At 43.4% G+C, this 23,564-nt stretch overlaps 1 protein-coding gene across 1 annotated transcript in view; it reads left to right on the top strand.

Annotated features, from left to right (window-relative positions):
• Positions 1-23,564, top strand: part of AOPEP (aminopeptidase O (putative)) — a 359,663-nt gene that overhangs the window by 319,960 nt on the left and 16,139 nt on the right. The window contains exon 14 of the mRNA XM_060155372.1: positions 7,213-7,329. Coding sequence (XP_060011355.1) covers positions 7,213-7,329 — 117 coding nt within the window. The remainder of the gene's footprint in view (positions 1-7,212; positions 7,330-23,564) is intronic.

The raw sequence follows: 23,564 nt of genomic DNA on the forward strand, positions 1-23,564 counted from the left end.
GTGATATTCTGTTGTGTGATGGTTATATACCATAGCCACGATTTTGACACACAGATTTTGACTGACAGTTTTCACGGTAAAGGTATATTCATATGGTGGACTTTTGGAGGTTCATAAATCAGTTGGTATGCAACCAGAATTTTGAATTAGAAAATATCACTTTACAGCTTAGGAACTCAGATTCATAAAATGTATACTCTTAAGATAAATAAATCAATTATTAAATACAATATTAACTTAGATAAGAGCATTAATTCTAAAGAAAGGAAAAGAAGCAGATTTCTATTAAAAGTAAAAACAAACCAAAAACCTGTGCATACGAGAAAAATTAGACGTATTCTCTGAGCCTTTCAAGTGTTCCAAATTCTTTAGAAAGCCTTAAACAAGCCCTGCCTGGAGCATAAGTGTTATTATGGCAGGGTGAGTGGACTGAATCACTTAGGAATTTATAGTTTCTTCTTCATGCGCGATGTTTTTCTTGAGAAGCATAAAATTCAGATCAGGAATGGTCTCCCTTTGGCCCCTTTGGTTATTGGTCTGGCAAGTTCCTGAATAGGGAAGGCAGACGCAAAGATACCAAGAATCTCTTATAAAATACTTGGGAATTTTCAATTTGAGTGTGTACAAAGATTTATTTTCAAACTGTGTTATAACATAAACCGTAAGTGTACACGTGATTATAAGAGTTGACAGGAGGACTGCATTTAATGTAGTTTAAATAATACGCTTTGTATCAAATTGCATATAGTTTGGGTAATGTTTTTTACAAAAGTTAGGGAAGTGTTAGCACATGAAAATTTGACCCTTATAATCTGACATGAGTGAGATATGAGAATGATTTATGCCAATGAATTATTTCAGGTACTCTTTGCTAATGATGGTGTCTGTTTTGGTCACTGTGGTGTCACTTTTGGAAGCACCACAACCAAACTATGGCTCAGAAGTTCGGTAGTCTTTTTCAACTGTAGCTGTTAGAATTGTTTTCCCCCAAATATAGTAAATATGCTTTTTTTCTATGTGAACTGAATTATATAAATACTTTCTTCTGCTTGAATTTTCCTAAAATTTGTCCATAGGCATACGCCCTAAAGATGTTTGATAATCAGAAATACTGATTATGCTGGATAAATACATCTATTCAATGATTTCCTTATTTTTGAAGAAAATTATTTTCACTTTTAATTTTATTTAGTGACTTTCATTGGTTGGCAAATCAAATTTATGTCCCCAAAATAATGTGAACCAGAGACTTTAATTCTTAAATTCGTCAGTTCTTTAAAATGTATTGTTTTTCTTCAACATGGAAAGGATGGTTTTTCTTTTGTAAGTTTTGTTTCTAGAAGCAGTTCAGAACAATTGTGTTTTTCTTCTATATAAGTTACTGTTTTAGACTCAAACCATTTTAATTATATCATGATATCCTTGTTGACAACAGCTCTTGGCCAGACACTCTCCTATGTATATATTATCAAATAGTTCATTTTTGTGACTTAAAAATGTTTATCATTAAGAAAGTGCCAGATGAAAGATCCTATACAAACAATGAAGTGAGAACCATGGTCCTGGCCAGTGTTTGGAGTAGGCAAGGTCAACTTCACCAGAGTTCTGATACTCTTCAGGGCACCTGAGGGTGGGTAGTGTGGTGGATGTGTTTTCTGGGAAGAGTAGAAAGGAATTTGTTAGACTTTGGAGGAAATCTTATTAAAAAGACCTTTTATATCTGTGGGATTACCTTTTTAGTCCAAGGGGCAAAGGAGAACTGCTGTCTCTTTTGTGCCTCTATGCCAGAATACATGTGACTTTCAAAGGTCAGCCTCCCCAATTCTGGTTTGGACCCTGCTTGTGTTGAATCTCAGCCAGCGTACAGGAGAATTTGAGATTTCTTTCCTCCCTCCCCCATTTTTTCTGTTTTTGTTCAGTGTAAACAGTTCCTGCCGTAGTAACATAGACAAATATAGCAGAGAATGCTTTTCTGGAAGAAGAATGCTCCCTAAGCATTTTTTAACCATTTTTGGGAAGAATTGATCTTTCTGTGTATTTCAGGCAGACCGAAAGAGAGGGAGGCCATTGCTATAAATTGAAGTGACATCATATGTATTTTGCCCCCATTGATCTGCATTTAGTCTCCAGCCAGGATAAAAGGAAATGGCATCAGGGAGGAAGCATGCTTCATTTAGGCGCAGATCCCAGAGTGATAGTGAGGTAATAATAGAACTCACGCCACTGTCCGTCGGTGGCTGCATTCGTCCTAGGCTCATTCCCCGCCTGGGAGTCTGAGACTTCCTCCGTGTGTGGCTGCAGCGCGCCAGCTGGGCTGTGAGGGGAGGTGCCCTCCTTTGCTTTTGGAGGGGCGCGGGCAGTGGACGTGGATGTTCGCGGGCCCGGGTTCCCTGTGTTGGTCCTGCCTGTGGAAGGTCAGTAGTGAGATGCGTATGGGGCACTTTCTGATCTAGGAGCCTAGCTGGCCCTTTCGGAGTCCTGTTTATAGAAGAAATGGTGGAGGGCCTCGGTTGTGTGGTTGGTCTTCAGGGAGCCAGGAGTGAGTGATGCCCCCGTGACAGTAGAAAGAGGTTTCTAGGCTTCTGGAAGAGTCAAGGTTCGTTTTCTTTGTGCTGCTTGTAGACTAGGAGGGTGCGTTTGGAAAATCCGTATTTTCTTTCCAAGAGCCTGTGTAAGAACTCTTTAGAACTGTTCAAACTTGTGCAACTTGCCTCAACCCTTAGGCTGACTGGGAAAAATTACGAGGTAGACTTTTTTTCTCTTTGTGCGTTTCTGGGTAATTAGCAGCCGTGGAATCCTCCATGTTTAGAGCAAGAACACAGACTTCCAGAGTTCCTAACAAATCTCAATGTATTGACCTCCTTTGGTGTTTTATTGTTTGTGTTCGAGTAAGTGTTCCAGTGTTGTGAAGTCCTCTATTTCAAGTGCCCACATGACTTTGGCACCCCACTCTTATTTTGTCTAAGTTTCGGAGGCAGATGCATTTAAAAAATACCGAGCTGGTTTCCATACGGAAAAATAATAACCTCATCGTGAGTTCCTAGTTTGTGCAAAGGAGAGAACTTGCTCTTCCTCTCACTGTTGAACTGTGGGTGTGAGCACTCCTAGACCCTCAGCAGTAAAGGCAGTTTCTTTTTCTGATGTTTGAACGAGCTGCTTTCTCAGGAGATAATGCTCTGAAGCATGTGCTTTATTTTTCTTAATCACTCCATGCTGTGACTAAAGCCGTGTCTGTCTCCACCCCACCGCCCCACACTGCTGTATTAAACACAGTGGGCCTAGAAGTCATGTGAAATTTAATTTGATTTCTACATGGGTGGGAGTGGAGTGACCCACACGGCATTTCCTAACACCCCTGTGCTTGCTGCCAGGGCGGGTGGCACCCAGCACTGCGTCTGAACACGTTTGCTGGTGTATGATCTCTCTCAGATCTCTCTCAAAATGTTGCTCTGCGAACATTTTGGTTTGTTACTTAGTACTTCTTTTTCATTATAGGGTGGCTTTATAGGGAGTAAGTGTTTATTTTACAAAGAGAACTATGCTGTACTAAAGCAAGCTGCTTACCACATTTTTGCTTCAGTATTCTCTTTTCAGGGTCTGTAATCTCATGTAAAAATTATGTAATGTTCACGTACTCATTTGTGAGTGAGAGAGACTGAATTTTGCCTATGTACTAAAATAGCATTTGATCACCGATTTGAAATACGAGCCCCCCCTTCCCCCCCCGAATTGGAGGAATGACAGTTGAAAGCCAGATGGCTACAGGTGGTTTTACTAAGGAGAGTCACTTACACAAGTCCGTTCTGAAGACCTCTCAGCATCATGAAGGAATGTTCTCAGCCTCTGTGTTGGTCCTTGGTGCCCCTGCCCACCTTTGAGCAAGCAGGCACCTTAGTGAAGGAGGAGGGAGAGCTGGTGGGGTGTGTGCATGCTTGTTCTTTGCCTTTCTCCAATTAAAGTAAATTAAACTGAACAAAGAACCGCAAAGGCTTGACTCCCTCCCTTCCATCTCGGCTGCCCATCTTAAGTCAGGGCGCTTGGCTTTAGATATTTTTCCATTGCATAAAATGAGAGGACGAAAACTGTCAGTGATCCTTCTGGTTCTGTTTCTCTGTGCAGGTGTGTATGAACTTTTTGCTTAGAAGAAAACTGAGAGAGATACAAAAGTGTGAATCCAGATATTTTGATAGGTTCCCATGTTAGTAATTCTCTGACATTAAACAGGAGTTTATTGGTCAAACCCAGCTGGGGTACGTTGAGGACCAAGCTAGTTGTCTTACTCAGGGTTTCTTTCCTCCCTGGGTCTCTCTAGTTTAAACCAAATCCTAAGCTTGGGTTCTAACAATAGGCCTCTTTGTAAGCGCAGGCACGTAATAGGGAGATGCTTTTCTTTCTACTCTTCCCTTTTCTGCAGTTCTGAAAGTTGGCCGGGCTTGTTCCTGCTGCACTTAGTTAGCGAATGAGGCTGCCACCCGCAGCCCATGGGTGTTCTGTGCTGTATCAGGCTGGGCCCTTCCCCAGAAGCGGTCTTCTTGAGTAGCTGTTGCTGCCCTGGATTGGCTGCCTGTAGAAGCACTGCTGACCAGCTTTGAGCGTGCGCGTGGGGATGCAGGACTGGCTAGCCATTCTGACCCAATCTGGGACCTTCCCCTCCCCTGCCCCTGTACAGACAGATGGGCTGCTGCTGGATGGGCACCTAGGCCCGCCGCAGGGTGGGGGCCACGTGGAGCACACTTTGGAAAGGGATGTAGTGGGGCAGGTGGGGAGAGACCATTTTGGGGAGAAAGGGTAGACTCCATGAGAAGGGTTCAAATGCAGGAGGGCAATCAGGGAGAGTGGCCTTAGGGGGGAATGAGGGGCACACTCATGGCTGGGGCTGAAGGCTTAGCCTCCACCAGAGAAGGGGCCCCTCTTGGAACATAGGGAAGGAAGATCCAGAGAGGGAGGCTGCAGGGTGAGATGGATGGGAAGGAGGGCAGAGGGAGCCTGGGTGCCAGGCCCAGCTGGGCCGAGCTGAGAAGATGGAACTACAATAAGAGGGGCCACAAGAAAGGCTGAGAAGAAAGTGTCAGCTCTGCTGCCGGGTCGGGAATGCCAGAGGCTGGGTAAGACTCCTCCCTCTGCCGGCGGCCATGAGTGCCTGCCTGCCAAGTGCTCATGGTGCCCGTGGTATACAAGGGTACGCATGCTCCCCAGAAGCTGGTGGTTCTGAATTTGGTCTGTTTTATAAAACAGCAGATTTCTTTTAATATCATACAAGTAGCCTCATGTGTCTAAAACTGTAGAAAATGGAAAAATGGCATTTTTGTACTAGTATATAGTAATTTGATATCTTTAAAGCATCTTACAGACACAGTAGTTCTAATGGAAGGAAATTAAGTGTTCTCATATATAACCTCACAGGTCAGTGCTGAATCGTAACCCTCTGGTTTTGCTGAAGCACCTCGTTTCTCCTCTCAGCCTGAGAGAGGAGCCACAGCATGACTCTGTGGTGGATGGAGTGATGTTATGAAATGAAAATAACCAAGAATCAAGTGGTGTGCATTTGTGTCTGTCTGTCTAGAGGGAAGTGGCGGTTTCATTAGACCTTAGAAAGGTGAGGTGAGGAAAGATAAGAAATGCTTTCTTTGTGGAATTAGGTAGTAAATTTCATGCATGCTGTCTCTGCTGGGTTTTCCTGCAAGTGCATTTTGGAAGAGTGTGTGTGTGAATGGAGAGGGAGGCAGAGGTGCAGTGCACACTTGGGGGCTGAAAGGTAAAGAGAGGTAGGGGAGAAGCCAATAATTTTTGAAATTTCTTTTAGAGTAACAAAATGGGGATTAAAATCCAGGTGTTCTTGTGAATATCCTGTTGCTCTAGTATTGACTTCCAGAACTGTAAATTTGAGTTAGTTGACAGGATTGCCTGGGCATAATCAGGAATGGAGAAAAGCTAAATGTCGAGAATAGTGGAATTCATAGTAGTTATTTTAAAACCTTCATTTTAGAATAAATACATTTTGGTTCCTACAAGATGTGTCTTAAATTGAATTTTTTTCTTCTGTTAACCGTTTGTGTGCTGCTCTGTGCTAGAGGCTGATCTAGGCACTGTGGTACAAGAGTGAATAAGACAGATATTTTAAGTTCTTGGATTTCACAAGTATTGTTTGTTCACAGATTAGTTTGTGTTATTTTTGAACCATATAAAAACGTCTTGCTCTCTTTGCCCTTAAGTGGTAATACCATTTTTACTTATCCTGTATGAAAACTCAGGGATCTGAGTGACCTTGTGTGGTTGGGCGTGTGTGTGTGTGTGTGTGTGTGTGTGTGTGTGTGTGTGTGTGTGTGTAATCATACATACAACCTTCTTTTTAATGGAATAATACACTTACAGATTTTGTAATAGAGGGATTGTGAAACATGGTTCTAGTTTCATTACATGCTTTTTATTTCTTGGTGTACATTTGCAAGTCACATGCTAAAGAAGGAAATTTGAATTAAACTTCCATGTGTTTACCTAAGATCAGACGGTTTCTTGAGTATTTGTCTAGGCTAAATGACCTTTTTTGGCATATGCATGCTGTAGAGAAAAAGATCTAATAAAACCATGATAATGTTTTATTAAGATAAGCACAGGTTTTTGTTTGTTTGTTTGTTTTTTGCGGTACGTGGGCCTCTCCCTGTTGTGGCCTCTCCCGTTGCGGAGCACAGGCTCCGGACGCGCAGGCTCAGTGGCCATGGCTCACAGGCCCAGCTACTCCGCGGCATGTGGGATCTTCCCGGACCGGGGCACGCACCTGTGTCCCCTGCATCGGCAGGCGGACTCTCAACCGCTGTGCCACCAGGGAAGCCCTAAGATAAGCACAGTTTTTATCATTCACAGTGTATGTATACATTTAAGTCATCATGTTGTACACCTTAAAAAAAAATTCATGGTGTACAACCTAAAAAAATAAACAAGGTAGACTCAGTTTTTGATCTGCTCTTAAATATAGAACTGACATGAGAAGCCATGGAGAATAGGGCTTAATCAGACCCCAGAATGCAGTGTCTTTGGGGATACAAGGTAAACCTTGAGGTTTTACCATAGTAAAGTCTACAGTCTTCCAATGTTTCAGCAGCTGCTGGGAGTCCCCAGGGTTACCCTGGATTTGCTGTCTTTGGTCTAAACGTTTGGGTTTAATTTCTTGTAAGCTGAATGGCATTTTCACAGGCTGTTTGGTTTTGTCCTCAGCTTCTTCCAGACCAGCTGGTCTTGCTTCTGGAGCATCTCTTGGAGCAGAGGACTCTGAATCCCCGAACTCTGCAAAGACTTGAGAGGACGTACCACCTCTCGGAGCAGGATGCAGAGGTAACCAGGAACACCCTCAGGATTTACACTGTGGGTCCTCACTGTTGGTGAAGTATGATCCCATTGCGTCCCCAGCTGTTGGAACTCTCTGTAAGCAGCATCCCATGCTGTGTCTTACGAGTGAAAAGCAGCACTTCGAGCAAAGAGTAAACTGCTTCCCTGGTTGCGCTTGCTCCAGCAGGGGACCTCTGATCCTGGTCATTACCAGGGTATTTTGAGGTCCTAAGTTTTTCCCTCTTGCTTCTTAAATCATTAAGATGGACATAAGTCTCCTAAAGGAATGAGCAGGCGGGTGGAATGTTTTTGAATTATAAACTTGGGTGGGTCATCTTGTGCATGATGGTGCCGTCCTGTTGCACATTAAGAAAACTGGGCTGAGATGTGCCAGAGCTTCTTAGTTGTATTCAGTTAGGACAGGAAAGGAGCCATGTGTCAAGGAAATGAAAACTAAATCTAACAGCCAGCGTTTGAAAAGCAAACTTGGATGCTTGTGGGAAAGCAATATGATGGGGTCCTTAATATCTTTTAGCTTATTGTGAAGAATGCAATGTGAACCCTAGGATGAGTTCCAGAGTTTTCTAAATATATAAAATAATAAATTATTTAGTCATCTAAAGTAAAAAAGCACACGGTCTTTCTTATATAAAACTCCTTAAAGGCAAGTAGGTTTGATTTGTGTTCAGTGGAGAATAAATGAACGTTTAAAAACTGTACAGTCCAGTAAGGCAGCCATTAGGCACATGTGGCTGTTCTGAATTGAGGTGTGCTGTAAGTGTGAACTATGCGTAGCAGATACTGGAGACATAGTATAAAAAGAGGAAGCAAAATGTCTCAGTAATGTCTTCTCAAAATGATACTTTGGACACGTTGGGTTAAATAAAATATTATTAAAAATTAACTTCACAATTCTTAAAATGGAGTAAATGGAGAAAAGCCAGCTCATTATTAGATTAAAAGGTAAGATGGGCACTGTTACACATGTTAAAACCCTTATGTAAATTCAGGAGTTAATTGAAAAACTCCAGAGAAGACATATGTAGCTTTTTACCCATCTCAGCATAGATAAAACGTGCAACTGTTGCTGTTTATTTCAGCTCTTATATTTTTGTTTATAGGAGTTTCCAAATGCCAGCTTGTTATTTTTAATTAGTGTTTTATAGAGGTCTCTATTTATAGGCATGAGGTTATGCTTTAATCAGAGCTGAATACCACTGAAATGCCAGGCCCCAGTGACAGGCAGTGGGCAGACGAAGGCGGGAGGATCAAAGCAGGTGCTGGGCACCTGTCACTCCTCCACTTTTTGCCAGAAGCTGGGAGGTGGTAGACCCTGGTCCCCCCACCCCTTTCCTGTTGGCATAAACATAAAGCACACTGTGTTCTTAACTTACAGCTCAACTTAGTTGTTATACGTAACTTCTTAAACCTTCGGGAAATATAACAGGTTTTATTTTGGTTGCTTCTTTGCATCTCAGACTGCATCATGATGCCCAAAGCCAGAGCAGTCTCTTCAGGCTTGGCTCTTTGGTTATGAGAGACTGGGGCCTGAGGGAGGCTTGACTGGTTTAAGTAACTAGCGTGGTCAGCGTCCATGCAGTTCACAAATACTCTGCCAGTCACTAGGGATACAGCAGTGGCAAGGGTCACCCTCAGGAAGTTTGGATTCTTCTAGAACGACAGCTCATAAGGAAATGAGCAGGATAGTTTCAGATAAGAGCTACAAAGGAGATTGCAGGTGAAAGTGAGCTAGGTGTCTCTAGGTAGAGTTCAGGAAAGGCCACAAGAGAAAGTGACATTTGAGCCAGGACCTAAGGGCAAGAAGGAGTTGGCCATACAAAGCCAAGGGGCCAGGAGTGATTTCCATACAGAGGTGACAGCAAGTGCAAAGGTGTGAGCATGGCATGTTCTAGGATACGGGTCAGCAGGCTTTTCTGTAAAGGAGCAGATTTTAGTATTTCAGGCCATACGGTTTCTGTCACAACTAACTATTCAACTTTGCTGTTGTAGCTGCCATAGGCAGTATGTAAACGAACAGACGTGCCTGTGTTTCAGTAAAGCTGTTTAGGGACCCTGAAACTTGAATTTCATATAATTATCACATCTCAAGATAATTCTTTTTGTTGTTGTTCCTTCCTCTAAAACGTCCACACCACTTCTAGCTGTGGGCTGGTTTGGCCTGCCCCCTTCTGAGTTTGTTGACCCCTGCTCTGGGGCCTGCAGGGTTGAGGTCAGGGGTGGGTAGGGCCCAGATCAGGGCCTTAAGGCCCTGAGGCCTAACGTGCCACTGCCTTGCCCCCTTCCCAGGCCCTCCTAGGCCTTGGCACATAGTCAGTTACATTGACAGCTTATCTCACTGTGAGGTTTCCTTGAAAGGTCATTCAGAACCAGAAAAGCAACAGGATTTTGGCCAACCAGGGTATGTTCTAGAAACTTTATTAGTTAAGTGTGATTTATTGTGACACTGATTAGCAGGAATTTCGTTGACTAACCATCTGCCTTTATTTTAAGTGACAGAACATTTCATGGGAGAAAGAATTGTTATTTGCTGGGAAAATGAAGATTCTGACTTTACTCTTGGTGCTTCTCCTTGACCAAACATACAAGGATAGTCCCTTTCAGTTATCATCAGGGCTTTTAAATGTGTAGTAAATAGCAGTCATTTAAAACATGGCTGAAGGTGCTGGAGAGGGGCAGCTTGGATGTGGAGCGTCCCTATGGGAAATGGCTCTAGAGGTATTTTCCTGACAAGGAGCAATGTGCGTGACTGTGCTGATACTCTCTGTTCAGGGTGCTGTCACAGGCCCTGGGACCATGGTGTTGGGTTAGGTGTCTGTGCAGAAGGACTTCAGTCCCAGGACGGGGGGTGGGGGGGGGTCTCTAGCACAGCAGCAGGGAGTGCTCAGGACAGTGGTGGGGCGGGGGGCTACTTCCTCATATTTCCAGGAGGTAAAGAAAGGCTCCCCCTGGTCTTCCTTGGACTAGCATTTCTCCTGAAAGCAAGCACAGATGTGAAGTCACTTTTTGAGAAGGTGAGCCTGCTATTTCCGTAGCTCGTTTAAGCTCCTAATTGCCCAGCGCACTGCAGAGCTCTCTCGTTGGCAGAGCAGCGTGTTCTTGATGTACCAGAAGTCTCAACTGTGTAAGAAGCCTGTGCTACCATGAATCAGCTCCCTCTGTTCAGTAGTTGCTTTAGCTTCTTTGCTGTCGTGCCCACTTGTCCCTTCCCTCCTTCCTTCTGTGTCTGTGGGTGGGCTGGTGCTGTCTCACTGGGAAGTTTATTTTAATGATGCTCTTCGTGTAGCTCAATATTTGTATTAGTTGTGTTGCTTCTGTGTTTCCGGTTGCATTCACAGAATGTCCAATCTGTTGGTCAGGATTTCCGAGCATGGCGACCAGGTGGATGGTGTTCTTTGCCAGCTGTTTGCGTGTCAGGGGAACGCTGTTCCATGTTACGCGCCCCTTGTCCTCCGGGTGCCTGCATCACATGTGGTGTGAATACACAAGTCTGCCCTGCACGGAGGGACACCTTGTGTTCAGAATCTTAAAGGAAAAGTGCATGAGGACAGATGTAGTAAGCTAGGTACAGTAATGCATGTCATCTTAGGCCATTTTATGCCTTGCCTGGCCACTCGTGTCGCCACCATGTGAGAAGTGGGGCTTTGGAGGAGGAACGTTTGTATTCCTTAGCCTGGAAAGTAACACTGACTACAGGAGTAGTTACCATCTTTTACCTCCTGAATCAAAGAAGCCTCTGGCCATGTTGCTGGGCTGCTTTAACCAGGTCAGAAAATGAACTGAAAGGGAAACTTAGTTCATAGGAATACATTGTCTACAGTTTCCGAGCATATTGGTTCCAAGAAAGACCCAAAAGGTTTTAAAACATGTTAAACAACTGATTCTTCAAACAAGAGGTATTTTCTGAGATCCTTTTTTAAAATAATGAATTCCCAGCCCGCTTTATCAGGTCTCCTAAGCCTCAAAAACAGCTTTCCTGTGTTAATGAAGAGAGGCTCCACTCCACTTGGCTCTGTGACCTTTTTCCCCAAAAGCCCCATGACTGACCTCAAAGCAGCTATTTCTATCTACAGACTACAGTTGAACACTTCAAAATTGGGGCACCCCTCAGGTGAATTTCAGAAAATGTGGAAGCAGCCCACTCCCTGTCTCATCTGGCTCAGATGGGAGTGGTGGATGTTAGTCAAAATGGTCCCCACGGTACCATGCTCTGCTCTGATGTTTCATTTGGTAGGGTGAGCCAGAAATTTAGTTTTCTGGGTGAGGCCACTACCAGCCAGGTCTCCCCCTCACTGTATTTGGGAAAGTGCTGTTGGTTGAAAGGAAGAGGCCTCCTGGGTTAGGTTGGGGTGGGAAGGGGTGGGCACAGTATCTCCATCTTGCCCTGGCTCCACGTCCCAGTCTTTGTTCAGGGGTACTGCTCTTCCAGGTCTCCATCCCATCTAGACACCCAGGCCGTGCACCTGGTACTGGCAGAGGCATCAACTTAGCAAAAAGCTGGACTTGGTCCCAGGTCCCCAAATGGCTGGTGGCCGCTTACAAGTTGCCCACCCTCCCGGGCCCCTTTTTCTTCGTCTGCACAGCAGTACCGGGACTAGACTGCTGGCTATCAGCCTTTTTGACCACGGCCGACTGGCAGAAACGGCTTTACGAAACTGTTTGTACTCTTATATTCGCTATTATTTCCCATTTTATTTGCGTTAAAAATGTGCATTGTGATGCAGCAAATTGATTTTGTGACCCACTAACGAGTCGCAGCCCACAGTTTGGAAAACGTGGAACAGGACGATCTCACAGTCCTCACCAGCTTCCTGCCTTCAGACTTGTGGCCAAGGTCCCTGAGCCTCTGTCTCCTCAAGATTAAAATGGAGCCATAAACCCCCTCTTCATGGGATTGTTAACACCATGAGGAGAAGTTTTAGCATAATTTCTTGTCATATAAGATTCACATTCTCTCGTTTGGTGTGAAACGGTCAAATTTTATTTAGCTCAGACAACCTTTGTATTGTCTCTTTAATCTGTCAGGACTGGCAATGAGAAAGAGAGACAAGAAGTACAAGCTACCAGCTGTTAGGAGCCCCTGAGCACCTGGTCACAGAATTCTTAATCTGGGGTCTTGGCAGCTTTTTCGGTGGGGTCGGGTCCAGGGTGGTTTGCTCTAAACCGAGGTTTCTCTACCTTAGCATTACAGATATTTTGGAGTGGATAATTCTCCGCTGTGGGGTGTCCTGTGCCTTGGGTGATGTATCACACCCCCGGTTTTTTTCCCTGCGATGCCAATAGCAGTTCTCTCCCTTCCCCACCCCACCCGTTTGGGCAGTCAGAAGTGTCTCCAGACATTGCCAAATATCTTCTGGGGGATAAAGTCATCTTGGTTAAGAACCACTGCTCTAAAGCAGCAACTGACCACAAAAGGCAATTTTTTCATCTCATCTAATGAAGTGCCTGATGGTTACAATACAGAGTGGAATAGCTAGAACATGGTTAACTACATTTAGGGGCCACCCTGAGCCGGCTGGATTCTCTCAGGCTCTGAAGAATGTAACCCTGGGGGAGGTGAAAACAAAATGTTTCACGTGGAAGAAAAAGAAGGAATTGCAAAATAAAGTAGTAGTAGCAAGTAAATCTAAGGAAACAGGTGAGTGAGGGAGGACAAATCTGTTTTACCACTAGTACCCAGAGAAAGCCATGCCAGTATCTGTCTGCATTCTGCTCTGAAAAGGACACTTTCAAGGTTGACTGCAAATGGAAGAACATCCAACGTTGCAGGCCTTTCCCTCACCGCTGCCCTTCCTCTGGCGCAGGTGGAAGAGCCCTTGAAAACCGTGTAAACTGGCCACCTCCCTTGGTGGGTTTTACCTATGCAGGGAGGGGGTAGATTTTAATACTTGTCAGTAAGAGAACTCATTGTTTATTTGAAAAGAAAATACCACAGCATTTATTTGAAGTCCACAAGTGGAAGGCGTGATTGCAGGCCCACAAAAGTCTGACAGCTCCGATGCTCATTTCTGAATTTCATTTGAGCCAAAAGCATAGTTTCTGTGAACTGAGAACATTCCATTATCAACCGACCTCTGGAGAGGCATACTGAAAGGGCAGAGAATAAAGGTTTAGTCAGGTTATCATATGTTTAAAATGTAAGACTGATCTGTAGCTGTGATTCTGCCCATTCCCTTTATGCTAAAACTCCATCTGGTCATGATGACCGTCGTCTTCTGCACACTGTTCAGGGTCTGTTCCCTGCCGTCCGTTCAGGGGCTCAGCACTCCCCTTTTCTCCCCTGGCTGCTTTTCTGTAGTATTCTGGCTACAAAATAAAGAAAACATTTCTATTTTGTGCTCCTCACAGGAAGAGTTTAGAGGAGAGGTTAGATGAAATCTCAGTGGGCTCTGTTGCCACTTCAGGGTGCTCAACAGTTTATATTTAGTAAACCGCGGTGTGCTGAACTTGGTGCCTCCTTCCCCTTTGATACACCTCGATGCAGAATCTAAGTAGCACAAAGGCAGAAACCAGCCTTGCTGACGTCAGGTCCTGTCATCACGGCGGTGTGTGAGGGCAGCCTGCCGGGCTGGCGCCACAGCCCCTGCAGGACTGCAGAGCTGTGCAGGGTCACCAGGGCCCAAGCATAGGAGCAGTGCCAGAGCGCCGGCCCCAGCCCCCTTGGTGGGCGCCTCTTCCTCCCCTCCTTCCCTTTTGGAGTCTGTCTTGGGGGCACGCATATCCCCAGGCTTCCCCAGGTCACTGCCCAGCAGTGTCAGGAGGCACCATTGTGGAACAGTGCGCCAGGAGGCAGGTTTTCAGATTGAACATAAAAAGGAGACTGTTGGGGCCTGGTGGCACAGTGGTTAAGAATATGCCTGCCAGTGCAGGGGACACAGGTTCGAGCCCTGGTCCGGGAAGATCCCACATGCCGTGGAGCAGCTAACCCTGTGCACCACAACTACTGAGCCTGCGCTCTAGAGCCCGCGAGCCGCAACTACTGAAGCACGCGTGCCACAACTACTGAAGCCTGCGTGCCTAGAGCCCGTGCTCCGCAACAGAAGTCACCGCAATGAGAAGCCCGTGCGCTGCAACGAAGAGCAGCCCCCGCTCGCCTCAACTAGAGAAAGTCCTCGTGCAGCAACAAAGACCCAACGCAGACAAAAAGACAAAAAAAAAAAAAAAAAAAAGGAGACCGTTGTGGAGGGTTGGAACGGTGTGGTGCAATTAGCAAAGTGGTTTTCCAGGGTAAAATACAAGGAGCCCGATGGAATGGGAGCTTCCAGAAAGGCAGTTTGACACCTGCCATATCCAACATTGGGCAGGTTTGTCACAGTTTCTTCCCAGGGACAAGGGGTCTGGCTCCTTGGCTCCTTGACATGGTCAAGCTCAGGTTGCAAATCAGAGGGTCAAACATTGATGGATCTGAACTTGAGGATGTGACCTATAAGTAGTGTGACTTAATATCCATTTTTTAAAAAGCTAAACCAGTCCTGGTGAGGGACGCAGCTGTCATTTTGATACAGCGTTGTAATTTGTAGAGTTTGGAAAGCTGGGCAGGGTATGGATTGATAAAAGGGTTGGGGTGATTTTCTTTGGTTGCTTAGACATATTGGGATTTTAAAGCATGTGCGTTTTATAATGTGGGATAAAAAGCTCTTATATAATTCTTTGGTTATATTTGTGTATTTTTTTTCTTTGTTGTATTTGGTTTATGAAACACTTACTGCTTTAGAACATTTCTTCAAAGTCAGGAAGATATCTCTAGATATTTCTTCTTGGCGTTTTCTTTCTCTGTTATTCAGTTCAGTGCCCCTAGAATTTTTCTGTGGAAACCTTTGGAGACCAAAAAAGTCTCCATTGCTTTATGCAGTGATACAATGATTTTTGAAAACTGATCTAAAATGACAAAGGACTTTGTTTTTAGATGAGTTTTCTTCTCTTGTTCCTGAGGCCAGGGCCTGCGTTTTATTCACCTTGAATTGTTACAGGACATTGTGGCTGATCAGATGTTTGTTTAAAGAAAAAATGAACCACTGGTGGCATAATCTGCCTAATTTTTCTGAAAAGACCTTTTAAGTAAACAATTATAATCAGTCAAAGCAGTTAGAATTTATCTGTTAAATTAAAGAGGAAAAGAGCATTTAACGGCGGGCTTTTAGCTACAGGTTAGAAAAGTCCCTGGTTGCTTATTCTTTGCCATTCTTTCTTCCATGTACTTAGCAACACGTCCTACTGTATAGATATTTGGAGATTTAAGGGGCATTATCACCTCTTGCCATCTGTGTGTGGTCCCTCCCGCCGCCAAGTCTGTACAGATTTTCTCAGAAAGATGTGGAGATGTACACATATTCTGGGTTAATAAATAACATTGCCCTGACACTCTTCTTTCGATAGTGCCCCAAACCCAGCTACATCTCCTGTTCCTTTTGTCTTTAATGCTGTTGTGAGTAAAATCAACATGTGGGGTTTTATTGCTGTTTCTAGGTTCTTTATACCTCCATCAGTAGTTTATATATTTTTGTATTAGATTTCTGTACTGAAATCCACACCCCAAAAAAGCACACAGTTGTCTGTGAGCCCACTGCCATTTTCTTTCGCAATTATAGAGTCTCATTCCCATGTAAAGTTTGCCTTCAGTGCCCTAAAATAGAGGGCTCACTTTTGCCAAAATACCTTTCCAGATTGCTCTTCTTCCCTCTGGTGCCTTTCCGGTGCACCCTCCTTTGCTCTCTAGTTCCATGGTACACCAGAATTTGAGAGTTCGCTCTCTCTGGCCTTCAAGCTGTGGAACCTTCAGGCTGTAGGTAAAATGAGCTCTTCCTGTAGTCTGTGGGAGGCTCCCACAGCGTCAGCGGCCTAAGTATGGTCCCTGAACCTGCCCTTTAGGGAGGAGGCGGTGCTCCATAGATCCTACAGGATTCCCTGGCAGCTTATGCCTCTTAGGGGCGAATGTTTGTGCTGGTACCTGATAGCAAAGAGAAAACAGTTGTATTGAATTCAAATTGTTTTAAAAAATGAAAGGACCCCTGTTTATGTGCAAATGATGGTATTTTGTGTTTGGGCACGAAATTTAAAGATCAGCAGACTTTATGGGGTGGCACTAAAAATGAGTTTTTAAATATTATTACTATTATTATTATTATTATTATTTTAATGGTATGCGGGCCTCTCACTGTTGTGGCCTCTCCCGTTGCGGAGCACAGGCTCCGGACGCGCAGGCTCAGCAGCCATGGCTCACGGGCCCAGCCGCTCCGCGGCATGTGGGATCTTCCCGGACCGGGGCACGAACCCCTGTCCCCTGCATCGGCAGGCAGACTCTCAACCACTGTGCCACCAGGGAAGCCCTAAAAATGATTTTTAAAGCTACTTAGTCTACATGTTGCTGCAGCTTTGAACCACATGGAATTGTGTTCCATAGACCAACTGATCTGTGGGTAGGAGCAGATGACCACGCCGAGCGTGGAAATCTACAGGCACTGGGGAGAGCAGCCAGCCAGCCAGCAGCAGCCCAGAGCAGGCTTGTCCGCCTGGCTCTACTGTCAGGACAGCAGGTGGTCTTTTCAGGAATTGACTGCGTAGAGTAGTACCATTTCCTGAAACAGCCTTCCCCAGCTTGACTCTAGGCTTGTTTTTAAAACCACCTTTTTTTGAGAAATAATTCATATACCATGTAATTCACCCATTTCGAAGTGCACAACAGTAGTTTTTAGTATGTATTCACAGAGCTGTGTAACCATCACCACAGTCAATTATAGAATGTGTTCATCATCCGATCGCAAAGAAACCCTGTACCCTTTAGTTGTCATTCCCATCTCCCCCCTACTCCAGTCCTTGGCAACCAGACTACTCTTTCTGTGTCTACAGATTTGCTTACTCTGGGCTTTCATGTAGATGGGATCACATACACCTTTTGTGAATGGCTTCTTTTCACGTAGCATACTGTCTTCAGGAATCATCCATGTTTTGCACGTATCAATACTTCTTTGCTTTTTATTTCCAAATACTTGTGATGGTATGAATAAACCCCATTTGTTTAACTGTTCATCAGTTGATAGACATTTGGATTTTGTGGCTGTATGTGTAACGCTGCTGTGAACATTTGGGTGCAGTGTTTTGTGTGGATGTAAATTATCACTTCTTTTCGGACTTATACCTAAGGAGTAGAATTGCTGGCTTATATGGTTAGTTTATTTAACTTTTTAAGGAACTGCCAGGCTGTTTTCCAGAGCACCATTTTACATCTTTACCAGCAGTGTATGAGGGTTCCAGTGTTTCTTCATCCTTGTCAATATTTGTTATTGTCTGGCTTTCACTTTAGCCATCCTACTGGGTGTGAAGACCTATCTCATTGTGGTTTTTTGTTTTTAAACATCTTTTTTTTTTTTTTTTTTGGCGGTACGCGGGCCTCTCACTGCTGTGGCCTCTCCCGTTGTGGAGCACAGGCTCCGGACGTGCAGGCTCAGCGGCCATGGCTCACGGGCCCAGCCGCTCCGCAGCATGTGGGATCCTCCCGGACCGGGGCACGAACCCGCGTCCCCTGCATCGGCAGGCGGACTCTCAACCACTGTGCCACCAGAGAAGCCCTTAAACACCTTTATTGGAGTATAATTGCTTTACAATGTTCTGTTAGTTTCTGCTGTATAACAAGTGAATCAGCTATATGTATACATGTATCCCCATATCCCCTCCCTCTTGCGTCTCCCTCCCTCCCTCCCACCCTCCCTATCCCACCGCTCTAGGTGGTCACAAAGCGCCGAGCTGATCTCCCTCTGCTATGCAGCTGCTTCCCACTAGCTAGCTATTTTACATTTGCTAGTGTATATATGTCCATGCCACTCTCTCACTTCGTCCCAGCTTACCCTTCCCCCTCCCCACGTCCTCAAGTCCATTCTCCACGTCTGCGTCTTTATTCCTGTCCTGCCCCGAGGTTCATGAGAACCTTTTTTTTTTTTTTAAGATTCCATATATATGTATTAGGATATGGTATTTGTTTTCCTCTTTCTAACTGACTTCACTGAGTATAACAGACTATCTAGGTCCATCCACCACACTACAAATAACTCAACTTCCTTTCTTTTTATGGCTGAGAAATATTCCATTGTATATATGTGCCACATCTTCTTTATCCATTCATCTGTCGATGGACACTTAGGTTGCTTCCATGTCCTGGCTATGGCAAATAGTGCTGCAGTGAACACTGTGGTACATGACTCCTTGAATCATGGTTTTCTCCGGGTATATGCCCAGTAGTGGGATTGCTGGGTCATATGGTAGTTCTGTTTTTAGTTTTTTAAGGAACCTCCATACTGTTCTCCATAGTGGCTGTATCAATTTACATTCCCACCACCAGCAGTGCAGGAGTGTTCCCTTTTCTCCACACCCTCTCCGGCATTTATTGTTTGTAGATTTTTTGATGATGGCCATTTTGACCGGTGTGAAGTGAAACCTCTTTGTAGTTTTGATTTGCATTTCTCTAATGATTAGTGATGTTGAGCATCCTTTCATGTGTTTGTTGGCAATCTGTATTTCTTCTTGGGAGAAATGTCTATTTAGGTCTTCTGCCCATTTTTGGATTGGGTGGTTTGTTTTTTTGATATTGAGCTGTGTGAGCTGCTTGTCTATTTTGGAGATTAATCCTTTGTCAGTTGCTTCATTTGCAGATATTTTCTCCCATTCTGAGGGTTGTCTTTTCATCTTGCTTATGGTTTCCTTTGCTGTGCAAAAGCTTTGAAGTTTCATTAGGTCACATTTGTTTATTTTTATTTCCATTTCTCTAGGAGGTGGGTCAGAAAGGATCTTGCCGTGATTTACCTCATAGAGTGTTCTGCCTATGTTTTCCTCTAAGAGTTTATAGTGTCTGGCCTTACATTTAGGTCTTTAATCCCCTTTGAGTTTATTTTTGTGTATGGTGTTAGGGAGTGTTCTAATTTCATTCTTTTACATGTAGCTGTCCAGTTTTCCCAGCACCACTTATTGAAGAGGCTATCTTTTCTCCATTGTATATTCTTGCCTCCTTTATCAAAGATAAGGTGACCGTATGTGTGTGGGTTTATCTCTGGGCTTTCTGTCCTGTTCCATTGATTTATATTTCTGTTTTTGTGCCAGTACCATACTGTCTTGATTACTGTAGCTTTGTAATGTAGTCTGAAGCCTGGGAGCCTGATTCCTCCAGCTCCGTTTTTCTTTTTTCAGGATCGCTTAGGCTATTCAGGGTCTTTTGTGTTTCCATACAAATTGTGAAATTTTTTGGTCTGTGAAAAATACCATTGGTAGTTTCATAGGGATTGCATTGAATCCATAGATTGCTTTGGGTAGTATAGTCATTTTCACAGTGTTGATTCTTCCAATCTAAGAATGTGGTATATCTCTCCATCTGTTTGTATCATGGTTAATTTCTTTCATCAGTGTTTTATAGTTTTCTGCATACAGATCTTTTGTCTCCTTAGGTAGGTTTATTCCTGGGTATTCTGTTCTTTTTGTTGCCATGGTAAATGGGAGTGTTTCCTTAATTTCTCTTTCAGATTTTTCATCATTAGTGTATAGGAATACCAGAGATTACTGTGCATTAATTTTGTATCCTGCTACTTTACCAAATTCATTGATTAGCTCTACTAGTTTTCTGGTAGCATCTTTAGGATTCTCTATGTATAGTATCATGTCATCTGCAAACAGTGACAGTTTTACTTCTCCTTTTCCGATTTGGATTCCTTTTATTTCTTTTTCTTCTGTGAGTTCTGTGGCTAAAACTTCCAAAAGTATGTTGAATAATAGTGGTGAGAGTGGGCACCCTTGTCTTGTTCCTGATCTTAGAGGAAATGGTTTCAGTTTTTCACCATTGAGGACGATGTGGGCTGTGGGTTTGTCACATATGGCCTTTATTATGTTGCGGCAGGTTCCCTCTCTGCCTACTTTCTGGAGGGTTTTTATCATAAATGGGTGTGGATATTTGTCGAAAACCTTTTCTGCATCTGTTGAGATGATCATATGGTTTTTCTCCTTCAGTCTGTTAATATCATTTATCACATTGATTGATTTGCATATATTGAAGATTCCTTGCATTCCTGGGATAAACCACACTTGATCATGGTGTATGAGCCTTTTAATGTGCTGTTGGATTCTGTTTCCTAGTATTTTGCTGAGGATTTTTGCATCTATGTTCATCAGTGATATTGGCCTATAGCTTACTTTTTTGTGTGACATTTTCGTCTGGTTTTGGTATCAGGTTGATGGTGGCCTCGTAGAATGAGTTTGGGAGTGTTCCTCACCGTGCTATATTTTGGAAGAGTTTGAGAAGGATAGGTGTTAGCTCTTCTCTAAATGTTTGATAGAATGTGCCTGTGAAGCCATCTGGTCCTGGGCTTTTGTTTGTTGGAAGATTTTTAATCACAGTTTCAATTTCAGTGCTTGTGATTGGTCTGTTTACATTTTCTGTTTCTTCCTGGTTCAGTCTAGGAAGCTTGTGCTTTTCTAAGAATGTGTCCATTTCTTCCAGGTTGTCCATTTTATTGGCATATAGTTGCTTGTAGTAATCTCATGATCCTTTGTATTTCTGCAGTGTCAGTTGTTACTTCTCCTTTTTCATTTCTAATTCTGTTGATTTTGAGTCTTCTCCCTTTTTTTCTTGATGAGTCTGGCTAATGGTTTATCAGTTTTGTTTATCTTCTCAAAGAACCAGCTTTTAGTTTCATTGATCTTTGCTATTGTTTCCTTCATTTCTGATCTGATCTTTATGATTTCTTTCCTTCTGCTAACTTCGGGGGGGGGGGTGGTTTTGTTCTTCTTTCTCTAATTGCTTTAGGTGTAAGGTTAGGTTGTCTATTTGAGATGTTTCTTGTTTCTTGAGGTAGGATTGTATTGCTATAAACTTCCCTCTTAGAACTGCTTTTGCTGCATCCCATAGGTTTTGGGTCGTCGTGTTTTCATTGTCATTTGTTCCTAGGTATTTTTTGATTTCCTCTTTGATTTCTTCAGTGATCTCTTGGTTATTTAGGAGCATATTGTTTAGCCTCCATGCTTCTGTGTTTTTTACAGTTTTTTTCCTGTACTTGATATCTAGTTTCATAGCGTTGTGGTCAGAAAAGATACTTGATACGATTTCAGTTTTCTTAAATTTACCAAGGCTTGATTTGTGACCCAAGATATGATCTATCCTGGAGAGTGTTCCATGAGCACTTGAGAAGAAAGCGTATTCTGTTGTTTTTGGATGGAGTGTCCTATAAATATCAGTTAAGTCCATCTTGTCTAATGTGTCATTTAAAGCTTGTGTTTCCTTATTTATTTTCATTTTGGATGATCTGTCCATTGGTGAAAGTGGGGTGTTAAAGTCCCCTACTATGACTGTGTTACTGTCAGTTTCCCCTTTTATGCCTGTTAGCATCTGCCTTATGTATTGTGATTCTTCTTTGTTGGGTGCATAAATATTTACAAGTGTTATATCCTCTTCTTGGTTTGATCCTTTGATCGTTATGTAGTGTCCTTCTTTGTCTCTTTTAACAGTCTTTATTTTAAAGTCTATTTTGTCTGATATGAGAATTGCTCCTCCAGCTTTCTTTTGATTTCCATTTGCATGGAATATCTTTTTCCATCCCCTCACTTTCAGTCTGTATGTGTCCCTAGGTCTGAGGTGGGTCTCTTGTAGACAGCATATATATGGGTCTTGTTTTTGTATCCATTCAGCCAGTCTGTGTCGTTTGGTTGAACATAAGACCAAATGGTAATCCATTTACATTTAAGGTAATTATTGATATGTATGTTTGTATTACCGTTTTCTTAATTGTTTTGGGTTTGTTTTTGCAGGTCTTTTCCATCTCTTGTGTTTCCTGCCTAGAGAAGTTCCTTTAGCATTTGCTGTAAAGCTGGTTTGGTGGTGCTGAATTCTCTTAACTTTTGCTTGTCTGTAAAGGTTTTAATTTCTCCATCGAATCTGAATGAGATCCTTGCTGGGTAGAGTAATCTTGGTTGTAGGTTTTTCCCTTCCATCACTTTAAATATGTCCTGCCACTGCCTTCTGGCTTGCAGAGTTTCTGCTGAAAGATCAGCTGTTAACCTTATGGGGATTCCTTTGTATGTTATTTGTTGCTTTTCCCTTGCTGCTTTTAATATGTTTTCTTTGTATTTAAGTTTTGATAGTTTGATTAACATGAGTCTTGGTGTGTTTCTCCTTGGATTTATCCTGCATGGGACTCTCTGAGCTTCCTGGACTTGATTGACTGTTTCCTTTCCCATGTTAGGGAAGTTTTCAACCATAATATCTTCAAATATTTTCTCAGACTCTTTCTTTTTCTCTTCTAATGGGCCTCCCTATAATTCGAAAGTTGGTGCGTTTAATGTTGTCCCAGAATTCTCTGAGACTGTCCTCAATTCTTTTCATTCTTTTTTCTTTATTCTGCTCTGTGGTAGTTATTTCCACTATTTTATCTTCCAGGTCACTTATCCGTTCTTCTGCCTCAGTTATTCTGCTATTGATTCCTTCTAGAGAATTTTAAATTTCATTTATTGTGTTGTTCATCATTGATTGCTCTTTAGTTTTTCTAGGTCCTTGTTAAACGTTTCTTGTATTTTCTCCATTCTACTTCCAAGGTTTTGCGTCATCTTTACTGTCATTACTCTGAGTTCTTTTTCAGGTAGACTGCTTATTTCCTCTTCATTTGTTTGGTCTGGTGGGTTTTTACCTTGCTCCTTCATCTGCTGCACATTTCTCTGTCTTCTCATTGTGCTTAACTTAACCGTGTTTGGGGTCTCCTTTTTGCAGGGTGCAGGTTCGTAGTTCCCATTGCTTTTGGTGTCTGCCCTCAGTGGTTAAGGTTGTTTCAGTGGCTTGTATAGGCTTCCTGGTAGAGTGGACTGGTGCCTGTGTTCTGGAGGGTGGGGCTGGATCTTGTCTTTCTGGTGGGCAGGGCTGCATCCGGTGGTGTGTTTTGGGGTGTCTGTGGACTTAGTATGATTTGGGGCAGCCTCTCTGCTAACGGATGGGGCTGCGTTGCTGTTCTGCTAGTTGTTTGGCATGGGGCGTCCAGCACTGGAGCTTGCTGGCCATTGGGTGGAGCTGGGTCTTAGCGTTGATCATAACTTCCCAACCTCCAGAATTTTTGTTCAGCCTGTTCATCCATGCGTTTACTTCTGTCGGCAGTACTGGAAATGCACAGGGGTTAACAGGAAAATCCGAATTATTTTCTGGAAAACTGGAGGTAAGATGACTCGAGAGTGACAAGACACAAAGTACAGTGGGTGGCGGTGAAAGA

This window comes from Lagenorhynchus albirostris, chromosome 7 (assembly GCF_949774975.1).
Source record: "Lagenorhynchus albirostris chromosome 7, mLagAlb1.1, whole genome shotgun sequence".
NCBI classification, from domain to species: Eukaryota; Metazoa; Chordata; class Mammalia; order Artiodactyla; family Delphinidae; genus Lagenorhynchus; species Lagenorhynchus albirostris.